The following is a 26162-nucleotide window of genomic DNA, read 5'->3' as shown; positions in this document are numbered from 1 at the left end:
ATAAAAATTTTAAAATATGTATTTATATTATGATAAAAAAAACCTGTCAATATTTAATTGCATATTATCCTTACTATAATATTAATATATATGTATTATTATTATTAAAAACATTATTAAAAAGTGTTCATTCATATATAATTATAATTATAAAAATATTATAAAATATGTATTTATATTATGATCAAAAACATTTATATATATTTATTTGTATATTATCCTTCCTATAATATTATTATATATGTATTATTCATAACAAAAACATTATTAAAAAGTGTTCATTCATATATAATTATAATTATAAAAAAACTTTAAACTATGTATTTATATTATGATCAAAAAAACCTGTCAATATTTATTTGCATATTATCGTTTCTATAATATTATTATATTTGTATTATTAATTACAAAAACATTACTAAAAAGTGTTCATTTATATATAATTATTATTATAAAAAACTTTAAAATATGTATTTATATTATGATAAAAAAAACCTGTGAATATTTATTTGCATATTATCCTTCCTATATAATTATTATATATGTATTATTAATTACAAAAACATCATTAAAAAGTGTTCATTCATATATAATTATTTTTATATAAAAATTTTTAAAATATGTATTTATATTATGATAAAAAAAAACCTGTCAATATTTAATTGCATATTATCCTTACTATAATATTAATATATATGTATTATAATTATTAAAAACATTATTAAAAAGTGTTCATTCGTATAATTGTGGAGTCACACCAAGCATAGATTGATTCAATCTTCATATGAGCAGAGAGTATGTTTGAAGAATATTGAAGGAGTTTTCCCAGTAAGTGAGCGCCACAAAGTTCAAGCCGTGGCAGAGAAATTCTTTTCAAAGGAGCAACTTTTGATTTAGAGACGATGAGATAGAGCCTTGTATTCTCTTGAGAGTCAGTGACACGAAGGTAGACAACAGCAGCGTAGCCTTTCTCTGAAGCGTCGCTGAAGCCGTGGAGTTGCACAGCCGTATGCAGAGACGTAGAAATGTAGCGTGGAATTCTTAATTCTTGAATTATTGGGTGAATTATTATCCGGTTGCATCACTTCAAGACTGCCGACCCGTGGTGTAGCCTGTCTGGACACCATCGCTACAAACATCGACAGCTGGGATTGCAGATCGGAGGTGGTTAGTGCACTGGTTGCCGATCATGACGGAGCTGTGGTTTTGAATGTGAAAACTGAGCAAGTAAGTAACCACCAGTCTTGTCTTGATTCTTACACTAGCTTTAAGCGTGTAGTTAGAAGAGAAAATTTGCCTAGTCTATGTAGAGAATTAGAAAAAAGTGCTTGGTCTCTGCCAAAATCTGTTACAGATCCTGAGCTAGCTTTTTCAAATTTTTTTGATAAGTTTAAAAATATTTTTGACTCTGTCTTCCCTGCTAGGGTTGTCAAAAAAAAGCCTGGGTTAGTAACTAAAAATAAACAGGATATAACTAGGAGCAAACAGTGGTATACACCTGAACTGGCCAGGATGCGCGCTTGGTCTATCCTACTTCATGACTTCTACAAGGCCGAACATGACCCTATTAAAAAAGCTAATTATTTTGCTCTGTATACCAAAACTAAAAAAGATTACAGCATTCAAGTCGGTGAAGCAAAAAAGACTAGTAATATAGAGCATATTAGTCAGGCAGCGAATACCTGCAAAGCAGCTTGGGATCTAGTTAATGCCCATAGGAAGGGGTCTAAAGCAAAGCCGAAACCATCATTGACACCTGATGAGATTAACACTTACTTTGTACAGGTAGCGGACAAGATAGTTGCTGACTTGCCTACTAGTCACACAGATCCTTGTGGAGCGTTGTGTGGCATATCAACGGAACACACCTTCAATGTTTGGGAGAGAGTGAATACCTCATACATCCTTAAAATTGTAAATGGGTTTAAGGAGTCTAGTAGCCAGGACGTTCATGGAATTTCATGTACAGTACTAAAGGGAATCATTGTCACGATAATTGACCCTTTAACTAAATTAGTAAATGCCTGTCTCAGCAAAGGGGTTTTTCCTGATTGCTTAAAGTTAGCTCGCACAATACCGGTGTACAAGAAAGGAGATCCCGTTGACCCCGCTAACTACCGACCGATTTCCATTTTGCCTATATTCTCTAAAGTGTTTGAGACGATAATGAAAAGGCAACTAGTCAAGTGGCTTGAAACGAATAGGCTACTTAACAATGCACAGCACGGATTCAGGAGTGGGCGGTCCACCACAACAGCACTCACCAACCTTGCTAATGTTATTACTGACGCCTTTGAAAATGGTGAGTCCGTACATCTAAGCCTTTGCGATCTCAGCAAGGCGTTTGATGTTGTTTCCCACGACATCCTGGTGGCTAAGCTAAGGCATTATGGAGTTGGAGGTTGTGTGCTAGAGTCTTTAAAGAGTTTTCTTAAAGATAGGAAACAAGTAGTGTCACTGGAGGGGACCTCGTCAAGCGTAGGCCTTTTACCCCATGGAGTACCTCAGGGATCAGTCCTTGGCCCTTTGCTATTTTCAGTGATGATAAATGATCTACATCTTAATGGTCGTACATTACTTTTTGCAGACGACACCACCCTCATCACAAGAGGTCGGAGCTTGGTGGAGCTACGCATTGAGGCTGAATACTTACTGGAGGAAGCAAGGGCCTGGTTCGTATCAAACAAGTTTAAGGTAAACGAGGATAAAACCCAATCCCTCGAATGCACTCTGAGTGCAGGGGTAGAAGAGGGTGAACCGGTCAAACTACTGGGTTTCTGGGTCGACTCGAGGTGCACATGGAACCACCATATAAGCAAGGTATGTGTCAAACTTTCAAGAGTGCTGTATCTTCTAAGGAAACTTAGGGATTTAATAACTCAGCCATACCTTACAACGGTTTATCATGCTCTCTTCCATAGTCACGTGATGTATGGATTGATACTGTGGGGGCATTCCCCTGCTACAAGGGATGTTCTCTTACTCCAAAAGATGGCGCTCAGAGTCATTACATCATCTGGGTATTATGAGCATTGCCGGCCTATCTTTAGGGAACTGAAGATCCTCACAGTGTACAGTCAGTATGTTTACAACATGCTCACACTCCTGAAGGAAAATAGGAGCGACTTCATGAAAAGGGAAGATCATCATAATTACAGCACTCGAAGAGCTCAGGATTTGGACCTTCCGCGCTGTCGACTCGAACGGACCTTGAAGTCCTACCCTAGGTCGGCCATAAAAATCTTCAACACGCTGCCGTCAAAAGTTCGAGAGATGGGCATGACAGAATTTAAAAAAGTTGTTCATAAGGCCCTCGTGAATAGGCCACTATATTCGCTGGGGGAGCTAAATGAGATACCACTCTTCCCATTACAGTAAAAACGTCCGCCATACCACCAGTAGTTGTAAATATTAGTTTTATTATAGTAACTTACAGTATTTAAAAGTCTTTACATCTTTAAAGACATGACGCGATCTATCTGACATTGTCAGTCAAGGATCAAGAATACAAGTATCAAGTATCAAGTACCCATTACTTCAGGTGATTGGTGTAGCATTAATACATAGCTAGAGGACACTTGGTGATTGGTGAAATTTGAACCCAAGACTTCACCCTACCAATGCTTTACAGGACCAACTCACTCTCCATTGAAAGTTGTACTAGGGAATGTTGATCTACTCATCCTCTTTAAATAAGATTAAGAATTGATGTACTAGTTTCCAACTCTGTAACAAAATAAAAATGTATATTAACATTAAATAACAACGTTTTCAACTACACAACGCTCTATTACTTGATGTTCAACCTAATTACTCCCTACGGACTAATGGACATCAGACTCATTTCTCCATAGAGGGTAATTTTGGTATTATATTTTACACGCAGTTTTGAGATTTCAATTAGTTCAAATTCTTTCACATCCTATTTACAAAAGTAGTTCCTTAGGTTTTGCTAGGCAAACTTTACAAACTAAATCTTATTTTAGACCAGCATTGACTGTACTGGTGGTGATGTCTTATTAAGAGAATAAAATAAACGAAATATTTCAAAAATATGTTATATATTCAAACGTATATGTTAACTTTTATTGGACACGGGTTATGGTTTAAAAGACAAAGAGAGCTATGGAGAACGTTTTGTTGTTGTTAAAGGTCTTAAAGATTTTACAGTTTTACAATGATAAAAACTTCTGATATATTTCAGCTTTGGTCGGTTCTAAATCTATCACAAGCATGAGTTGAAAGTTTGTTCACATTTTTCGAGGATTTGGGTGTGCATAGCAATGACAAGTGTCTATAACTTACGTGTTTATAAATAATTGATATGCATTAAATAACGAACAGCATATAAAAGCAGTATACAGTCTTTTCAAAAATTATTGTCAAAAAACATTTAGTTTATTCTTTACCAAAATTAAATAATTTTGGTTACCAATAGTTTAACTAAAATTACAGCTTACAATGTGAAATATACAATAAATTTGTAAGTTTTTGTCCTGATTTTACAATTTGGCCCCAATGACCATGAAAAACACACTAAATCCAAACGAAAACTTATAGAGATTTTACAATCGAATGAGATTGGCCTGTTTACTTCATTTATCCAAAGTAATTTGTTTATTTCCCTCTGACTGTTCCGCCAACAATTACATATTCCAGTGGCCATTACTGTATTTTAAAGACCGTTATCATTGTAAGAAAACCGGAGCTTTATACACAAAACCCCCTGATAGAAGGGTATATAGAAAACGCATGATAAATGATCATTGGAAATGGTGTCCACTCGACAGGTCCGTGTGAAGAAGAGAGATTTATAGAATGTGAGAAATGAACTGAAAATTTCTTTGCACCGTTGGCGAACGCAGTAAATTAAGCTTAGGAGTACGTCGGTGAATCGTTAACCAATTTCTAGCAAATATATAACAGTGCATAAATTATTAAAGCTATGTATTCGTTTTTGAGTCCTTATTATATTTTATCAAAGGCAGTAAACATATTTTACATACATATTTCCTTCTTTAACACCCAATTTAACCAAAACACTTGTATGAATTGGTGATAATTACGTAAAATTATACTTGAGGCTGTTAGGTTTAGCATTACCTATAAAGAGGATGCAAAATTCCTAGTGTGCATGTAATTTACACTAAAATAGCGTAATGGATGCATTTTTAATCGTTTGCTTTTTATCTAATTATTCACTATGGACTTCTTATTACACATCTTAATCCCTTGTGAGCGATTCATCCATTTTGACCAGTTTAATTAATTTATAGGCATCAAAATTACGTTTTTAAATCCAACTAATTTCAAATATATACTAAATACTGAGAAACACGGAATTTTTTTTGAGAAAGAAAGGAAGTAGTAAAATTGTAAATATATTTTACAATACGTGTTAATAGAGCAATCAAATTAATTATAATTATTAAAGAAAATGTTTTTGTATATGTTAAACTGGTTTTGGTTATACATGTCCTATCCAAACACCACGTAATATCTATAAAACCCCAAACAAGGTGGAAACAAACTTTTAACTGGACTCCAGAACAAATTCAATAAGCTCCTAAGCCCTTCCCTCTACCAAACAACACGTCAAACTTTAAATTAGATGGTGGTATTTGTAAAGAGAAAACACCTCAAGTAGATTCGTGTACCTTGGTCTGACCAAAGTTTGTGTTGTGCTAGAGTGACATTTAGTATAGTAATGGGTGGTTATAAAATAAAACATTATATTCCGAATTGCTTTAAATACAAATATTTTATATTTGTATTTTAACAAATGTTTAACGAGATTTTGTCATGTTGAAGATTATAAGACGGTTATAAAATGTTATTGTTATATTTTATGTGAATAAAGTTATTGAACGTATTAATCTTACGATTTTGCACAAACGAAAACATTAAAAGAAATAGATTGATTAACTATATTGTAGATAGTTAAAATACACCTAATACACATTTTCTTACTGAATTATTGCTTGAAAACTAAATGGGGGATCCTATTATCAGGTGCAAGTAAAATTCATTTTTATGTATATTTCTTTATACTATTATGTTCAAATTTACATTTTATTTCTACATTGTTGCTTATCCTCTAGTACTAGCACGAATACTAGAAAAATACCGGTATGGATCATAAACATAAACGAATGACGTTTTTGGCCCGAAAATAAATATTATTTAACATTGCTTAAATGGAACTGCCAAATCATATGTTCAATGCTATTAGTATAGGAATTGGGCCAACAACGTCATTTTGTTTATGTTTATGATCCATACCGGTATTTTTCTAGTAATCGTGTCTAGTATACATTCAGAAATATGGAAAATAATTAACGTCTGAGATGTAGCGAAAATAGTATATCATGTTACTAGTCCTGAAAATAAGTCTTTGCCGGACGAGTGTGGTCATTCCCGTGCGAGACAAAGTCGAGTACGGGATTACCATTACGAGTCCGGTACACACATTTTGGACGAGTGACGTACGATAGTTTACGCCATACTACTAAATCTGTACAAATATTTTTTATACGAGCGACTAAAAATCACTATTAATAACTTCTAAGAGAGGTTATGTTTTTGTTTATAACTACTCATTGCCACCCAAATGCAGTATAATCAGCTGATTGGTGTCCGGTAAAACTCATTACAGAACAGTATTACGCAATGAAACCCCATTTGAATAAGCTGGTGGCAAACAGCTGTTTTCTGGGCTAAATCCTTGCGTGGGAAGTTCGTCAAAATAATGTAGTGTGGCGTAAAATAAATTAAGGTTTACTTCAAGAAATGATTAAAATACGCGATTTTGAGCTTGATTACAACTATTTTATGTTAACAACAATACTGACTAAAAATGTCAAATAAGCTATTTAATCTTTACGACTTGAATAACTCCAACTAACCCTAAAAAACTTTGTCAAATCGACTTTTAATGTCTATCCTTATTCCTCTGCATAAGTTTATGCGATAAAACTTTAATCACGGAGTTGAAAAGATAAGTAAAACAATCTCGGGCTGAACTTATTGTTTCAACCTAACTTTTATTGACTTTTTAGAATGTTACTGAAGACAAGCTGAGCTAAGGGCTTATGTTCCCAGACTTGTTTTCAACTCTCGTTAAAACTTTTTTTTACTGTTTTGTTTTTGTAGATCTTCCTCGAATCACTTAATTAAACTAATAATGTCTTCGTTGGTTGAGTTCAACTAACGTTCGAACTAAATCAAAAATCTGAGCGCACACCCACGAAAGGTTTTGAAACTAAAAGAAATTTATGTGGTAAATTTACTATAAGATCGTTGTAATTTAAATATTAGTTTTTAATGATGCTGCATAGTGTAGAGAAGGCGATAACATTATCACAACCGCAATAGTTCTGTGTGAACCAATCCTGTAAATCCACATGTGACTAAGGTACAGTTTGATGTGTAATTGACAATAGTGACATCTTGTCACTCAACTTGACATGTGTCCGTGGTTGCACAAGTTATGTGATTCTGTTATGTCGGTTTCATTTTCACTTATACTATACTGTTTCGTTGAATCAAATATTTGTCCAAAAATACAATCTTATTATAAAATTATTGGTTTGATCGTGTTGGTTCATAGTTGAGCAATAACGCTTTGAATCTAATTTAATACGGTTTTGAAATAAAATATTTTCGGCAAAAGTGAGCTAGTTGTAGGTATATCATGTTTAAATAGAACAATGAATAATCGTTGGGATAAAATAATTTTTTGTTGATCAAGCTTAAAAAAGACAGGAAAGTATTGAAAAAAAAACTAAATCTAATATGTTTTAATTAATCTGAATACAGTGTTATAGCCAGCGCAACTAGATTATCTGTGGATAAATGTCAATTGTAAACAAGTGCAGTGAGTTTTGATTAAATAGGATTAATAATAATAATAAATAGTAACAAAAAAATTGTTTTATATAATTTGTTAAAATAATTTTCTTTTTTCAACACTTACATGTCGAAAACTGGTGTATATAAAAACTTATATACTTAATATTAAAAATAAATACATATTAAAAAGAACGGTTTCGATTTTTTAAGCTATATTTGAAACGTTCAAACAATTTATTAGTTCATTAAAATATTTGACGAAAAAACTAGTATAGATCAAATTAAATCTAAACAATTGACCAACTAAATATGACCTTATCCTTGTTTCCTTTGAACGATTGAATTGGAATTTTATTTAAGTCGTGTATTTCAATAGTGTACGAGGAAATGCATGTTACTAAAATGCTGTAAACATCTAAAATTAAAATAATTAGTTATTACTCATAAATTAATTTTTGGAAATGTTTACTTGTACAATTTTTAATTTCTTAAATATCCAAAAGTCGTAAACTCTTTGAAAATTACTTATACAACTTGCTTGAATAAAAAAAAATAAGAGTACCGTAAATATATCTTTCCATTGAATCAGTTTGGTGACTTGTACATAAACGTTTACTAGGAAAGCTCTATTATTCCTTAAAAGTTTTAGCGAAATACTGACTCTTAGCAATGTCAAGTGCTCTATCGCAATAAACAATTGCTCAATGAGTAAAGTACCGAGTCAGGAATTTCATAGGGAAACGGGTAATCCTTTGTAAATCTGACTGGCAAAATCTTCTCACTTGAGAAGGAGTTTAAAATTTACGAAAATGTAATAGGGAAAATTGTTGAAAATAATAATATTTTCGGAACTGTAATATTAAAATTTAACTAAATGTAACAGTTTTTATGTTACATAAATCCTTGTTTACGCAAAAGTTTAAAGCTTAAACACTCATAGAAAATTATCCTTCGTTTTGCTACGATTATGATTACTGATTTTTGGTCTTGAATACAATCATAAGTAATTCTAAATAATTGCCCTATGATAAATAAAACGTAAGAATGTAAACTATTTAACAGAACATATGTTATAAAATTACATAGTTACCACAGAAGGGGCTTAGTCTTGCTAAATTCTATGGTTAAAACTTGAAATAGTTTAGGTATCTTATATTTTTTCTCAGATGTTAAAATGAGCCTTTACTATAAGCTCTTGTATTTTAAGCTCTTGTAAAATTATTCATGTGTGAAGGTGAGGCAGATCATTAATTAATTGTATTTATATTTTCAGGTTTTTAAAGATTTTCTCATTGAACTACTTAGCTTCTAACCGGCAACCTGCTGAATACGACAAGTAATAGGCTAACCAGCGATACAAATACAAACATACAAATTCGTCTTTTTTCCTCAGTTTGTATAATAAATGATTTTATAATCTAATCACCAACATCGTGGCAGTTACACTCTTCAAACCGTTAAAGACTTTCGAAAAGTCAAGAAACCTTTTTGACATACGTTTCTTAGTTATGTGTTCAAAGACTCACCAGATGTGGAAAGCGGATCAGCAGATAGACCTTGGCACGGCCGAAAAATCTAAATCTTCGAAGTCGCCGCAGCTTCTTGTCGCTAAGCCCCAGGCCGGGGCACGCCAACTCCGACATGGGCCCACCTCATGACAAAGCCCCAAAACAATACTCTTTGACAAAAAATCTACTTAAAGTAGTCCCTCAGTTGTCTCTTGCCAATAGTCCATCTCGAAATACATACTTAACGTTCACTGGTCACACCATAACTAGTCTCATCAAAAAGTCTTTCAGCCAAAACTGGGGGTTGAACAAATCTACTTAAAGTAAATTTTCTTCATTACTTGACAACTTTCTGTCTCAAAATTCATGTTACACTGACCACAGCATAAAACCTGGAATTTTCAAATCATGATTTGTTTCTGTTGTGAGATGGTCTTTTCGTTCTTATTATTTAGGAGAGTTTTCTTCAACGTGTAAGCCTACGGGAGTAGTAATGAATCTTTAAATTTAATTTTTAGCGAAAAGGTTTCGCTAATAAAAAATCTGATATTTTTTACGATGTTTAATAAAAAAAACATCGTAAAATCTATTAGATTTTAATAAATAAGGAACTTTAGCAAAGTATCCACTTTCCTTTGTCAAGGAAAATTCAATCTAAAAAATTAGGAACGGAAGAAATAATGCTTTGATGAACATTTATGTTATGCGTTAAAAGTATAAACCACTATAATGGTCATTCAAAATTTTTAATCGATCAAAGAATGTTAAATGTTTGATGTTTTGGTTCCATAAAAACATTTCCAAAAAATTAACGGTTTTAAGTAAGTTTGAAAAGAGATATAAGTACTACAATAATATAAATACGCATTTATACAAATTTAAAGCAATATACAGCAATAAAAGCTAGATAAATAAATAATCGTGCAATTTATTAAATTCTCGTAACGAAAACATTGCTTTTTATACATTTACAAAGAGAAAACTGTGGGAAAACCATTTCAGCCTGATGTACGACGCTAAAGTAAACGGGCAAAACAGACTTTGCGGAGTTAAAAGCAATAAACAAGTTTCCCTAGCTTGGTAATAACTGGCCATTTTATTACTAAGTTGAAATGAGTTGGACGGAATCCCGCTTTTAACTCTGTGGGGAAACTTTATCAATATTAAATCGCAATATAAGGTAGCATAAGTAAACAGGCCCATTCCGGTTTTGCGGAGAAATAAAACAAACTGTTCCCCATTGTGGGAAGTTTAAACGTCAGAAAGCTGTATAGAAAACCTAAACATTTTATATTAGCGATGTTAAATCGTTTTCCTGAAGTTGTATTGTAATTAGGAACTTGCGTTGGGAGTTCCGTGTAAACATCTGTCTATACCGGAGCAAACATCATTCTACGCCTAAATATCACCCGTCTCCCGCATGGCAATTACTTTATTAATTAAAATTACTAATTAAAAATATTTGGTTCATAATGGTGCCTGTTTGCGAAACGGTGTTTGAAATATTTGTTCTTCCATTTTAGCAAAGGTTAAAGCATCATGAAAACATTAAAATTATAATAGGCCTATTTACCACAACATCTATATTAATATTTCAAATGTCCATTTAAAAATAATTAGTTGCATAATGTTTTTAAAGCCATGTTAAGACCCTAAGTGACCTTTTGAATCTTTATTACAGCGAATTAGCCAAAGACTTTTAGCTAGTTCTGAAAAAGTGAGTTTATTACCGGTTAAATGTATGCGATTTTAATATTTTCGGCTTAAAAATACTTTAAAATATCATTTGATCAAAGTTTTCAATTGCTTACAATGTATTTTATTAAATGCTTTGTTTAATGGTAGCCTAGCTTAAAGAATGATTTTTGTAGGTTGTACAAGTGAACTAAAAGAGATTTCTTTAACTAATAATGTTAATGACTGAAATTGATTTTATAAATGACAAATATTACAGTAAAACTAAATACTTAACTACCGAAACAGTTTTAAAGAATACATTTATTATGTATGTTTTACTTTGTAAAATAAATAGTCAAGATTCCTCCTAGAATTGCGCACTACTCACTGATATGATCCTACTCAAACCTGCCAACACACTTAAAAAAATCACATAAATCATAGAATTTAGTCATTTTAAGCACTTTTTCACGTATTGTGACACTGTGTTATGGTCTTCCCGCGTTTTTCACACCCCGTTCCCTCCAGTCGGTATTACGTCGTCTGCACACGTGGTACAGAGAGAGCGTCGACACAGGGGGTACGTCACGGACGACGGTCGCGCGTCTACTGGCACGCGTCTCGACTACTGACGCATGCGTCGGGACAAATACCTCCCCCAACGCACCCCCTACCGCCCCTACCTGCCACCACACATATGTCTCACGTTACGCTCTCAATAGTCGGAAAATGGCGGGAATTTTGGTGGAAATTTATTTTGAATTTATACTACTAATTTATTTATTTTTATTTTATTTTAGTATGCTGGCTATTATTAGTATGCTTCTATGTTTTTTATAATTCCCTTTTACCTTACACAATATATATTGCTCGATGTTAAAACCACAGATTATATTGGTTTTTTTTTTGGGGGGGGGGGGTTTTGACTATCACTGCGATATCATAGTGTCAAGTTGAAATGGTGTTTGCTTTTAGAATTGAATAAAATAAATTAGTCTTGAATCTTTCTTTCAATTTTAGGGGTACATGTTGAATATTTGATAACGAGCTCAAAAATAGGTTCCAAAGACCTAACAGCCTTAGGTTTTTCATCAACTGGTAAAATACTATAGAACTAATGTCGCCACTATTGATTCTACTGACACTGATTTTACCACAAACTTTATCGTAATTTCTTTTAACCTCAATACTCGCAACACTTTACAAACAAAAAGTGTTAAAATGTCACGAACATTTCTTGGGTTGTTTGGAAACATCACTTACTAGAGCAAACATAACCCTTTCAAGCATTTACAAAAAATAAGGATATGCACTGGTATTGTACGTTTTATAGTGTAGTATGATAATGTCACATGTAAATCTTGAGCCATCTTAATTTTTTTTTCCTCTTTTGAGAGGGGAGGGGGATGATTGGTCTGATAGTCATCAGTCACATGGTCCCAGTTGAAATCCCCCCCCCCCCATCATCTATGGGTTTCAATGACGCCAATCAGCTATTTACTAACACTATGACCTGGTGTCTTAAAGTCAATCTAAGGTCCTTAAGTCTGCCTCACCAAAGGAAAAAAAAACAATAATAAACCTCTAAACCCAGATTGAGGGTTTTCTGATATCAAGGGAAGACATCTTTCTCAGAAAAAAGAAACCATTCCCACAGAAACCATACATCAATTCATCCTTGTTATGGAATTTTACACATGACAATATTGCCACTAACAGTTGGTTTGATATGTAATTTATTTTAAATAATGATTTCTTAAATCTGTTCTCGGTTAAAGAAAAAACGCTTGAGAAGTAACAAACCGAGTGTAGTTAAGTGAATGCAGAAGGCACGCTTGCAGATGGATATTGTTATCAACTTTCTGCAGCGCGAAGCTTTGAGTCGATCACATCCCTCAAAACTGTCACATAAAATGGATTTATTCAAAATAACAGATATTCCTTGTAGTATACATTTTAGCAACATGAAATATCTTTAGTTGTTTCTTGTGTTGGGAAAATAAAATAAGTATATAAGAACGTGAGGTACATGCTAACCGAAATTCGTGCTTAAAGCTGAATCAGTTAATTTGTTCACTTTGCACAAGTTATGTTCATATAATAATTCAGAAAACTGATAAAAAATTACTTGTTTCATTTGAAATATTATTACACTTTACATAATATCTTTTGTTAGATTATAATTGTTCAATTTATCAGGAGTGAGTAATAACCACGGCGAGTATTTAGCCAAACGTTTTAAGAAATCCAGATAATTTTAATATGATATACTATAACATGTTTTTACCAATAATAAAGGCAACGTATAAACCCTTGATAAGGAACCAAGCATGGTAAAGAGAGTGTAGAAGCCGTGGTTAAATACGGAAATACAGGTATATTGACTGTGGATTCACGCTACAAAATATATTTCTAATGCACCACTTGTGAATGCATAAATTTCCGAGTGAAAATGACATTCCAAAAAAATTTCTTTAAAACAGAAAATGGCTTATTTGGTTCTTGAAGATATATTTTTTATAATAAAGAGACATCCAAGCCTACACAGCAGAGTTTCACATACTGGCGGGCCGGGACCAGCTGTTGTATGGTAATGCTGGAAACACCCTGAGCATTGGGGCTTATTGTTTTGTTGATGAGGAATTTATTGGGAATTTTTCTTTACGTAAGCATATTACACAGTATTACGTATTCGAACAGAGCCAATTGATAAAATGAAAATTAATTGAAGTTATTACATGTACAACTAGAGTAGCGATTTAAAATATCATGCCTATGGTAAATAAATAAAGGTTCTTTACCTATGGACCATGGTGAGACTATATAAATTAAGTTATTCAATGGAAAAATTATGTTATTGATCATATTAAAAGAGGTCTTTTACAAAACAAGCAAGAATATTACAAAATTTATAGTAAGGCTCGTACCTTAAATTTTCTACTCGTGTCGTTAACACTATTTACGCGAGTTGCGTACACTACTTTACCTACGACGGTGTTTTAATTACTAGAAATCACTACTCATAACTTCTAAGAAAGGTTATGTTTTTGTTTATAACCTCTAATTGCCACTGACATTGATGCAACGAAACATTGTATCAAATACTAATTGCACCAATCAACAATTAAGTTGGCCTGAACAGCTGATTAGTTGAATTTCGAATCATTACAACTTTGCTTCTCCTCTCTCAATCCTTGAACCTCATTGGTCCGTTACCCGTGTTGTTATGAGTAAAACTATGCTGTTATGTATGTAAACAATGCTGTTATGAGATACTTTTCAATTCTAAGAACTGTACTGAAACGGCTACCGGTACTTTAAAAAACGGCCGTAGGTAAACTCTTTAATACTATAGGATAACAAACAAATCTACTCTTCGAGAATTTCATAAACTAATACATCACTGAACAGACTAAGTATACTAATAGAAAAGTAAATTACAAAAAGACAATTTTCTGTAAAAAGAGAATAAATGTGTGAAAGTTTAGTTTAAAAACCTTCACATCTCAAAACAATAAATGCTGCATCTTCCTACAACTGCATTCTATACTCAGGACACGTAGGGTGTATACGAGTGCAGCTGTTTTATCACTAAGCTTAACTATTACATATGCAGCGGTCTTGTACGACTCAGTGGAAACTAGGTTAAGACTGGACATAACACATTAGTGAAATACTCAAGGGACATATCACCTGAGAATAACAATAATTAACATCATGACTGGGACGGTGGCGTCGACCTGTACTCTAGCTACTAGGAGGTAACGAACTGTGGATGTTTATAGACATGCACTGTGGATGCGATACACCCTGGTGTGGATTAACGTCCACACTAGTGAGTACTACGAATAACCGCGGTACTATCCTGATAATTAGTTAATAGTAATTAGTAATTTAGTAATTAGTACACCAATTAGTTAATACCAAGGCAAAAATGTGGTTCAGGTTCCACTATAAACTGTAGGTCCCTTAGTAGCCGTTTTAGCTGTATTGACTATTTATAACAGCTGTGCCTCTATGTCGGCCTTAGTCACTAATACAACTACAAGATCGCGCCACTCATCCTTCACTAATATTTGGGTTAAAGTACGCACAGAATGGCGTCCCCATCTTAAATAATTGATAATTGAATTGATCGTTGATTAACACCAAACCTGCCCCTCGGAATGTACGATGCGAATTACTTGGAGTTTAAATTTGACTAGAAAATATCTGTTGAAAAGAAGAGGTTGTTAATGTTTAATTTATCACCGAAATAAATGCAATAAGTTAAATGGTTATTTTGCTAACGGTGCTAAAAAATCTCTAATTTTGGCAAAGACCAAAATCGTAGTAAGAAAGAAATGTATGTTTGCCAAATGTCATAAACAACGGTGTTAAATACTCCAAAACGATAAGAGTTGCTTATTTTTTGAAGTAATGAAAACAAAGACAATTACGGTCATTCAGTCCATAACCAAGGAATGAACGTTTACGTACAAATACTGTTCAATATAGAACAAAGAGACCCTACTCTTGTAGATTACAATTAAATACCTAAACTGTTTTAAATACCTCCTTCCAAATTTTAAACACACTTTTTTCTTATTTTATAACATTATTTTATCGTAAACTTTTCTATTTCGATAACACAATGGAAGTGACAAATGCACGGATTGAACTAGCTGTTCGTGCAGTGTCTATACATTTCTCTATGAACAATGAAGACAAGCATTATCACGCTAGGTGAGATTTTATTGAGCTTGTGATTCATGAATGGTTATACTGTAAAACACATTTGAATTCCGTAGGAGGATTTTGACGATGAATATAAATTAACACTGGTTAATGATGTGCATTATTTGAATTAGCATATACTCGAACTTTGGCTTTACTCGAAAAATGTTTGGCTTGAAATATTATGTAAATATGAATTGATTCGAAATGCATATTAAATAGCTGTTATTATTATATACATGTATCTATAAAAACTTACAGCGTAGCTGTAATTTGTATTGATAATTTAATATCGATAGTAAATCGGACATACAATTATTGAATAATCACCATTATTGTATAAGTTTCATGATAAAATACGATGTATTAAATGTTACTGTAATTTAACTATATACAAATAAATTCCCACATTAATATGAATTAAGTTCATATTACATGACCTCTGGAGAACATCTTAATAATCTTTGATAATGCTTGCAATTAAATAGCTGCGAAAATCTTTGTATAAATAATTTATCCATTTAGTGGCCATGCAAGAAGTTCTTCGTCGTAGATAATATTATTTAACATAATGTAAGTTTTGATAAAATACTTATTGTAATAAGCTACAATATAACATATGATTTTTTTTCCTATAGCTGCTCACAACGTAATATAAATGGACGAAAATATGTTCGTATAAAGTACGATCAAACTTTCAAATGATTTGTAGTACACATCGTAGACTGGATTCTTTGGAATTTGAATCGTTTATACGAGTATTCTATCAGACATTGGATGAGCTAAAGCAATTCAATTTAACAATATTAGTTTATAAAATAGTTATAGCAAAGTGTGTTTGATAAATATTTAATTGATATAATTGTTTTTAGGTGAATTTAATTTTTGCCTAAAGATAATTCATGTTCCATACTTAGCGTAAACTACTAATTGGCTAGTGTATCTCACTTAGCAGAGGGTACTGAAGCTGTTTGACCTAGATGTATTCATAATTAGTGATTGTTAACTACTAATTAGTATCAAGATTACGAAACACACCTAATGAGTACCTTATAGCAAACACGAATTAGAGACATTCCCCGCATAAGTCGTTATGTAGAGTTATGGAATGCAATGGTGGTAAAATGAGTTAATAATTATGTATTGTTGGAAGAGGGTATGCTAGGCAAGCTGGGAAGCGAGCTGGAGGTGTTTATGTACTACTAAGGCATCTTGGTAGCAGTTTAGTAAAAACAAATTGGCTACTCAGAGTAAAGAAAGAAGTCAACCAGCTGGTTAGGGTCTAAGAAAAGTTTTTCGCCTATAATATAGTAGTTAATAATTAATTAGGAACCAACCTCATAGTCTGCAACGTGTATTTTAAAGTTCAAGTATTTTACTGTCAATTGCAGGGTAAATGCTGCTAGATACAATGTGACATTAATACTTTGTCGCAAAAAGCTTTCAACGAGTTAACTGATGATAAAAGAAGAAAGTTAGTTTAAAAAACAAAACTTTTGCGATCTGTTAATGGAGAAATTGCAATTTTAAAGGTAACCATAGGAAAAATCATGTTAATTAGATAGTAATTTCAAAACGTATTTTTGTTTACAAACATGAATGTATCCGTCTGGTCCACGGCCTATTGCCCTGTCCTACTGCAGGGTCGTACTTTGATGTTGGATTACAAGGGATCCCTTTTACCCGACTTTGCTTTTAACTGTAAAACAAAGCCTGCGCCATTACACTCACTGTCCAACCAATGTAATCAAACGATGCAATAGACGATCGTGTGAGTCATCAAATTGATTTAAAGAGCTGTAGTATATGTAACATTGTTTAGCTTCTTGTATAGGCAGAAGACTTACTGAGATAACTGTTCACGAATTGAATATAAGTAATTTAATTTTATAGGAAGCGTTAGTTAACGATGGGTAACGAAATTATTACCTAGCTGAAAACTTCTGGCTAGTGGTTTTTGAACCATCGTTTAAACAAGAAAACCTCGCGCTCCTAAACTAGATCTCCAAAACTCTTATATATTATACATATATAGATATAATATACCCCCTAAACATACCCATATATATATATATTTTGTTATTGTATACACCAATGAGGACTACTTTAAATGTTACTAAGTAAATCAAAATACCACAGTACCCTAAAAACATTTTATTTTATATCACTTACATGTTTCGGACATTAATTCCATGATCACAGTATAGTATATAACCTATTAGTTTCTTTTATTTAAAAACATTATTAGATATTTCTTGTTAAAGAACAGGTGATAATTTTTATGTCTAGGGAAGGAGGTGTTTTCTTTAAGATTTATAATTTCATCGAATATTACGTTTTGATTTTGAATTTGTGTCAAGTTTAGTAAATTGTCTTTGTCATTAATATGATGAGTATAAATATAAAAGTCTTCTTTTGTATTCATTTTTTCACCTTTATTTTCAATTAATATTAAGTATATTAAGTATATTAATTAAGTATATTAATATTAAGTACTACTACCCTTGGATTTGTTAATATAAAATGTTAGCGTGGTCTAAAAGGTTTTAATTAAGATGTTGGTCAAGATAATAGTTATTTGTGCAACTATTGAGAAAAGTGAGCAATTGACTCACTCGAGTGAAATCCTTACTCACGAGCGATCCTAGTAGGAGTTCCTTGTAGGCGAGTGAGGAATCTTTTCTCGAGTGAAGCAATTGTACTTTGAACTCGAGTTGCACATTATACTTTTCCTACAGTTACCATAAAACAAATAAATTGGTGAAGAAACATAACCTATTTTTACACAGAAGTGAACTTTTAATATAACATTTAATGTGAAGTGACAAATACAACAGTACAACAGCTGACCAGCTGATTTACAGCCAGTGCTGCCAACGTATTTCGCGCGCATACGACGTTGCCTGCATCGCGCTCACTATTTCGTGCCTTCACGTTGCAAATCTGGAGTGAGACAAAGTAATTAGAGTGAGACAATGTTAACATTGTCTCACTGATGAGCGAATTGGCCACTTTGCTTTCTCAAATCAGTGAGAGAACATGTACATTGTTAGGTAACTGTAGGAAAACGTTATTTTGACAAATACAACAGTACAACAGCTGACCAGCTGATTTACAGCCAGTGCTGCCAACGTATTTCCCGCGCATACATCGTTGCCTGCATGTTACGCGCTCACTATTTCGTGCCTTCACGTTGCAAATCTGGAGTGACACAAAGTAATTAGAGTGAGACAATGTTAACATTGTCTCACTGATGAGCGAATTGGCCACTTTGCTTTCTCAAATCAGTGAGAGAACATGTACATTGTTAGGTAACTGTAGGAAAACGTTATTTTGACGAATAACCTTCCGGTTATTTTTTTTATTTACTTTCTACCTACAGTTGATGATTGCTAATCATTTCTCAAAATGAATTTCCAATGCTAGAGGTATTAATATAAAATAAATTTCTCATCGTTATGAACATATAAATATATAGTCCTATAACTGTAATAGTATATACATGTAAAACTGCTTACATTGCACTTAATTATTAAATTAACAAAAAATTATTTAAAGATTTTAAAGATGGTGAATTGCATGCAAATACACAAAGATGGATAAAAGATAGCTTTCCTATTTAAAGTTACCCCTTAAAAAACAGACCAATTATAGTAGTTTCGCAACGATCGCGTAAAGATGGTCTTAAAAACACAAGTATAAATTTAAGATACAAGTTGGCAAGTGCCTTTATAACTTCAACTGTCTAAAGTGTTAATTACGCAAGTGGCGTACCCTGATTTACCTGAGAATATTTTTTATTACTAACAATCAATACTAATAACGTCTAAGAAAGGTTATGTTTCTGTATAAACCTCTCATTACCACTGATACGCAACGACTCATTTCTCCAAGTACTCACTCATTGTACAACTAGAATGGAAATGAATTTTTATTAGCATGGCCTCAACAGCTGATAAGTTCATGTTTGAAGCATTACAATTTTACTTATTTTCTCTCAATCCTTGAACCTCATAGGTCCAAACTTTTACTGTAAAGTAACAAAACAATGTTGTTAAAAGGTTTGGATGCCATTCTTTACAATGTTCAGACATAATTGATTATTTCCACTAAGTATATTTAGTTATGACTGTAATTTGGGTTAGTAATGTAGTAATACGTTAAATTTAAGTGAATCGTCAATCTTAAACTTATAGTAAATATTGCAATTGATGGAATTAACATCAAAACTCTTACCTTACAGGATCAACAAACTTGAAACTGTCTCATAGGTACTGACCTAAAACAACAAATGAAAGTTAGAAATTTCTTTATGTACCTCTATTTTACATTAAGATCAAACACAACAGATTTTATGTATTTTAACAGTTTTTTACACGTTTATCCATACATTTCTTAGCCTTACAATGGATGTGCATTGATCAAAATTGTCTCCACACACGATAAACGACCTATAAACCAAAAATATATAATATATATATATCATATATATATTATATATATATATTATATATATATTATATATATTATTGATATTTGAGATTCCCATCTGCTATGCGGGTAAACCGTTGCTTCCTAATAGATAAATATAAGAGATTTTTTTTTTTTTTTTTTTAGGGAGAGGTGGGAAAATGCATTTATGCACACAGGTTGCTAGCCTGTAGTGTGGGACTCCAACGGGCTTAAGGCCCAGAGACTACCCACTAAAAACCTCCTCTACTCTTCGGACACTAGCCTGGGAACACTTGTCGCACTTCATCAGAACTAGGCCGAGTTTGCCTACGCCCGAGGGGCTTACGCCGTGTCTAGCCGTTTATTTCTTATCAAATCTAGACTATGTTCCGATCTAGATCATTCTTTTTAGCTTGAAGGACATTCCGGACAAAGTGCGACCAGCAGTCCCAGTTGTCCTCACCCTTCAGCAAGGTCTCACAGATCGATTCAATCGACAGCACCCCAAGATGTTGAATGGCCTCCTGGCGAAGCATATCCCATTGTGGACAGTGGAAAAAAGTGTGTTCCGCGTCGTCGGGAATGCATGGGCAGTAAATGCAGTCAGGTGAATTCGTTTTGGCCATCAAGTGCAGGTACGACTGAAAATAGCCGTGACCTGACAAGAACTGCGTGAGGTAATAGTCAACCTCACCGTGCCGCCGTTCTACCCACGGTTGGACCTGCCTGATGAGTCTGGCAGTCCAACGTCCTCGAGTCTCCCTTTCCCAGCTTTCTTGCCACATCTGAAAAGTGCGGGAGCGCTCTTCTGTTCTTGCAGCGTCCTTTCCAATGTAGCCTTGTCTCTGGTAGATTGCCTTCCTCTCCGCTGCCAAGAGTTTGACTGGGATAACTCCAGCGATCACCAAAACGGCCGGTTCGGACACCGTACGGTACGCGGAAGCGACCCTGAGTGCCGCCTGACGCTGCACTCGTGCGAGCCTCAACCTATACGCCTCCTTGTTAAGCGCGTCTGCCCACACCTCAGAGCCGTAGAGAAGCACGGACTGGACTGCAGACATCAGTAGTCTTCTACGGCTGGACCGGGGACCACCGACATTGGCCATAAGCCTACTAAGAGCAGCAACACTCCTAGCAGCCTTGTCCGCCGTACGGAAGATCTGGTCCCTCCAGCTCAGCTTGTTGTCCACCATGACACCAAGGTACTTGGCGGTTCGCGTGGTTTGGACAACTACGTTCCCAACTCGTAGCGGAACGATGGTTTCAATCCGTTTTTTCGTGAGGATGACGATCTCTGTCTTGCTCAGAGCGAGTGTCAGACCATGATCAGTCATCCAGGCGTTTACAACGCGCATGACTTGGTTCAGTTTCAGTTGGGCTAGCTCAACGTTGCGTGCAGCAATGAGGGCTGCGACGTCATCGGCGTACCCAACTAAAACGGTCTCCTCTGGCATCTCAGATCTCAGAAGGCTGTCGTAGGCAGCGTTCCACAAATCTGGGCCGAGTATCGAACCTTGCGCGGCACCGGAAGTAACATCCATCGTCCGCGAACCATCTTTAGTTTCGTAATTAAGAGTTCTGCAGCGCAGGTAGTCCTCGATCAGCCTCAACAGATATGCTGGTACGCGGAAGCTATTCCTCAACGCGCTCAACATATCGACCCATCTCGCCGAGTTAAAAGCATTCTTGACATCTAGCGTAACAAGAAGCACGATACGGCGAGAGTAATGATTGAAGCTCTCGGCACGCTCTACCGCTCTGTGTACCTCGGATATCGCGTCGATTGTTGACCGACCCTTTCTGAAGCCGTACTGACGAGGAGACAAATCTCCGGCAGCTTCCACGGCAGACGTCAGGCGGCAGCGGATCAGTTTCTCGAAGAGTTTTCCGGCCACATCCAACATACAGAGGGGTCTATAAGACGACGGCATATTCGGGTCACCTTTCCCCTTGCTGATTAGCACAAGCCTAGCCCTTTTCCAAGGAGTTGGGAAAACCCCTTCGCACAGGCATGTGTTGTACATTCTCAGCAGTAAGAGGGGGTTAACTGAGAATACCTTCTTGAGAGCCTCACTGGGAATACCATCAGGACCAGGTGCCTTTCTATTTTTCAGGGAGAGGACAGATGATTCCAGCTCTTTAATGCTAAAGAGTGGAATGTCCCCTACCTCGCCATAGTCGAAAAAAGGCCGCCGAGGATGAGACGGGAAAAGGGCGGTGACGATCCTGTCCATGGTGGTGCCCTCCATGACGGAAGGTGGTGATCGGGCGCCGAGTTTCTGGGTTACAACCTTGTAGCCCAGTCCCCAAGGATCAGAGTCAACATCCTCCTGAAGCCTCCTCCAACAGCTAACCTTGCTCCTGATGATAGCCCGACGAAGAGCTTTCTTCGCAGCCCTATAAGCCGCTGACTTAGCCTCGAAATCCGGGAATCTTCTGGCCCTCATAGCGGCACGTCTGGCTTTCAGACAAGCTTTCCGAAGGTTCGAGATCTCTAAAGTCCACCAGTACACAGCTTGCTTATCGCGACGGCGTCCCCTGCGTGGCATGGCCTGGTCACAAGCCGAGACAATCAGTTCCATCGTGGACGTTACCAATGCCTCGGCGTCAGCAGGTGCAGCAGAATTCACCAGCGCTCCCCGTGAGATTACGTCAGTGAACTTCTCAACATCCAGCTTGTCCGTATTCCATCGGCGTGGTCCAGATCGTGATACAGGCGCCTGATTATGATGTTCATCCAGTATATCAAAAACGATGTACTGATGATCACTTGCCGTGAGGTCTTCGATGACTCTCCAGTTGGAGATCCGTGCTAGTAGTGATTCCGACGAGAAGGAGATATCGGGGATCGTACCTCTCATGCCGGGGCACCGGAAAGTAGGCGTGTCGCCCTCGTTTAAGACGACAAGTCCGGCCCTGGCGGCAAAGTCCAGGATGTATTTCCCCCGGGAGTTTGTAGAGGTCATACCCCACTCCACAGCCCTCTTAAATATAAGAGATGGGTTATGCATGTTTGATAATAATGTTACTTCATGCGGAGGGTCGTATTTCCTTCTTATCTGTTGTGGCGGATACAATGCAGGCAGATTTTGATTAAGCAAACAGGAAAGTTCTCTCTCGTTTTAACTTTACTAAACAAACCATAACAGCTTTCATTCAGCTACATCCCGAACAGTAAGGTATAATGTAGTATATAGCAAACCCATACGCTACGTAAATCAGAGGAAACTTAAGAAGAAAAAATGTGCAGGTTTTTAGATGTTGTCAAATGTTTATTAATATTAGAAATTTTGATCGGACAGTGATTGTACTCTTTAATAATAGTATGGATTTTAGCAGAAGTAGCTCATCAATTGATAACATGTTAACATCACATAAGGGACTCTTTTCATTTTTTGACAAGGGAACTAACAGGAGAAGGTTCCAAACCACCGTTTTACAGCATAACTACACAAATAAAATAATATTTTCGATTTACGGGACTCGGATGCCCTTAAGAAAAGATGTCCCTTGTAATAACTGATGAATCAGCTGTCCTTAAAATTCAAGCTGAGTGGTTTTTCTTTACCAGAAGGTTGCAAACTCTTTACTGTGCGAAGTCAGTAACTTTCTAATGGTTAAAATTTGGACACACTTTACAAACAGAGTATTATATTATGATCTTTAGGTATCCCACAATGACAATCAAAATGTATAAAGGAATAGCTAAAACATCTCTGGCATAAGAAAAGCAAATATATTTTGATTAGATAAAGATCAAAATGAACGATAAGTTTGGAAACTTTATAGCATTTTAAGCATAAATTCTCTTATAAAATAGTGATCGAACATTGAATTCATTTTAAATATTGAATGGAGTCAAACGACCGAAAACATTTACAAATACAATCACAACAGTTTTACACCTACGCTGACTTTTGATCACAAAGTACCAATCCTTGTTGATATCAAATCCCAAAGCTAGGTAGAAGGGTTAATGGTTCAGGCTTTGTTTTACAGTTAAGAGCAAAGTCGGACTTAAAAGGGTTTTCGTGTAATCCGACATCAAATGCGTGATCCTTCCGTAGTTACTGGAGTCTACACGTACTAGTTGTGTACTATTGTTGTAGATGTCTGTTAACAAGAAGTTTGCATGTCAAAAACTGTTTTTGGCTGGCAATGAATGTTTGGAAATAACTAAGTTACAAAAGAATTTTTAGATAGGCCACAAATAGTTAAGAAAAATCAACTGTTACTGACAAACTAGTAACATACCCAAATACCTATTACAAAATATTGATTTAGTTAGTAAAAGGCTAATCGTCCATTTAGTTTTTTCAAAATAGTGTTTTTCACTTTAAATATAATGTTTCTATCGGAAACATATATCTATATCTGTATCTATATATCTATTTTATCCTGTGGGTGTTGAGAAACAAAGAACTTTCTTTTCAGTAAAAAATGTATTAAAGGTATTTGGTTCAATGTGCTACAACTACTGTAAACATTATAGAATAAATCGATTATTGAACATAAAGCCGTTTTAGCTCTGCATAAATAGTCTAAATAATAGTACTATATAGATATGCGAATGAGTATGTAGCAGCTAGGACCCATTAACTCAACATGAAAATTTAAAACAAATAATAACAGATTTTTAATTCTTCAACAATGTACAACATTCACTTCTTATCTGAACAACAATACAGTACTAGACTAGTAATACATATTTTCCCCTATTACAACTAGAATCAATCAATATGATTCAAAGATAAACAAATAAACATATTCACAATATCAGCTGTTCTCAGTTAAACCAAAGACTACACAATGCTACGCAAATATTTTTTCCTTTGGTTAAACTAATTTATATTACGAGCACACGCGTGTAAAAGGACGGTAAAATATAAATTAGATATTAAAAAGGAATCACTATATTTTAGTAAATATATTGACTGTTAACCTTCAAGGTATAAAGTGTTATACTGATCAAAGATATCTTTGTATAATAAGATTGTACAAGTCCAATACAATTTAATGATTAAAAACTCGGTAGGATGATAAATATCCACATCATAGTAGCAGATTTTTTACTAAAATTTTAGTAGAAATAAGATAAATTGTAGTCTTTGGATACAGCTTATAGATGCGCAGTGACATTATATACATTTAATGATGCATCAACTGTATGTTAGCTACGGGGAACAATAACGATGTAGTAGTTAGGTGTATCCTAGATAGTGGGTCTATTGTGTCCCGTAATATCAATCATCCCACACTACAGTGCATACTAATGAATTAATATTACCAAATGTTCAAGATGGCGCTTTATACATATCGTGTATAATGCAATTTAATATTCCGGTCAAGATAAAAGCGAAGAAATCTTATTTTTTTGTATTGTAAAACATTAAAGAGCTTTGGATTTTTGTTATACATTGTTTTAATTCATTTAGCACGAGTGTATAGTATCATAGACAAAAAGAGTTAAATCTAGACAATCAGTCGTGCTGCGGTTACCACGTTTACCATAGGTTCTGGCACACACCGCTGGGAGCGCCGTGTAGTTACGTAGCACGTAGGCCGTAACTACATGGCGCTCCCAGTGGTGTGCACCAGAACCTGTGGCAACTGCAGCACGGCTGATGGTCTATATGTAATTATTTTTGTCTATGATAGTATTCTATTATAGAAGAGTAAAATTAGACGATGTTTTAAATACATATATGTAGGATTCCTTATCAAAGGAAAATGTTTATTAATTTTTTTTTAACCATGTGCACTTAATTTAATTTTGTAATACAAAACTCAATTATACACTTCTTCATTTAAACAAATTTTTAGTCATCACTTGTAAGAATTAGATACAACAGTTTAGATACAATTCATTTATATAAAATATTGTTGCAGTTTTCATTACAAAATAAATGCAATATGTAATGAAACCTTTTCTTAACCAAACAGCCCCGTCCTACGGAT

At 34.7% G+C, this 26162-nt stretch overlaps 1 protein-coding gene across 10 annotated transcripts in view; it reads right to left on the bottom strand.

Annotated features, from left to right (window-relative positions):
• LOC128988457 (disks large 1 tumor suppressor protein-like) overlaps positions 1 to 26162 on the bottom strand; it is a 1201819-nt gene that overhangs the window by 410908 nt on the left and 764749 nt on the right. The window contains exon 1 of one of the 10 annotated variants that reach the window (XM_054409758.1): positions 9378 to 9816. The exons of the other annotated variants lie outside the window; for them this stretch is intronic. Within the exon in view, the coding sequence (XP_054265733.1) occupies positions 9378 to 9494 (117 nt within the window). The 5' untranslated portion in view covers positions 9495 to 9816. Of the gene's footprint in view, positions 1 to 9377; positions 9817 to 26162 lie in introns of those variants that run through there. 10 annotated transcript variants of the gene reach the window in all.

The sequence above is a fragment of the Macrosteles quadrilineatus genome, unplaced genomic scaffold (genome assembly GCF_028750875.1).
Source record: "Macrosteles quadrilineatus isolate MER2022 unplaced genomic scaffold, UCM_ALF_1.0 Scaffold_3__2_contigs__length_128488019, whole genome shotgun sequence".
In the NCBI taxonomy this organism is placed as follows: Eukaryota; Metazoa; Arthropoda; class Insecta; order Hemiptera; family Cicadellidae; genus Macrosteles; species Macrosteles quadrilineatus.
Note: the sequence above shows the minus strand (reverse complement) of the source record. Positions and strands in the feature narration are given on the sequence as shown.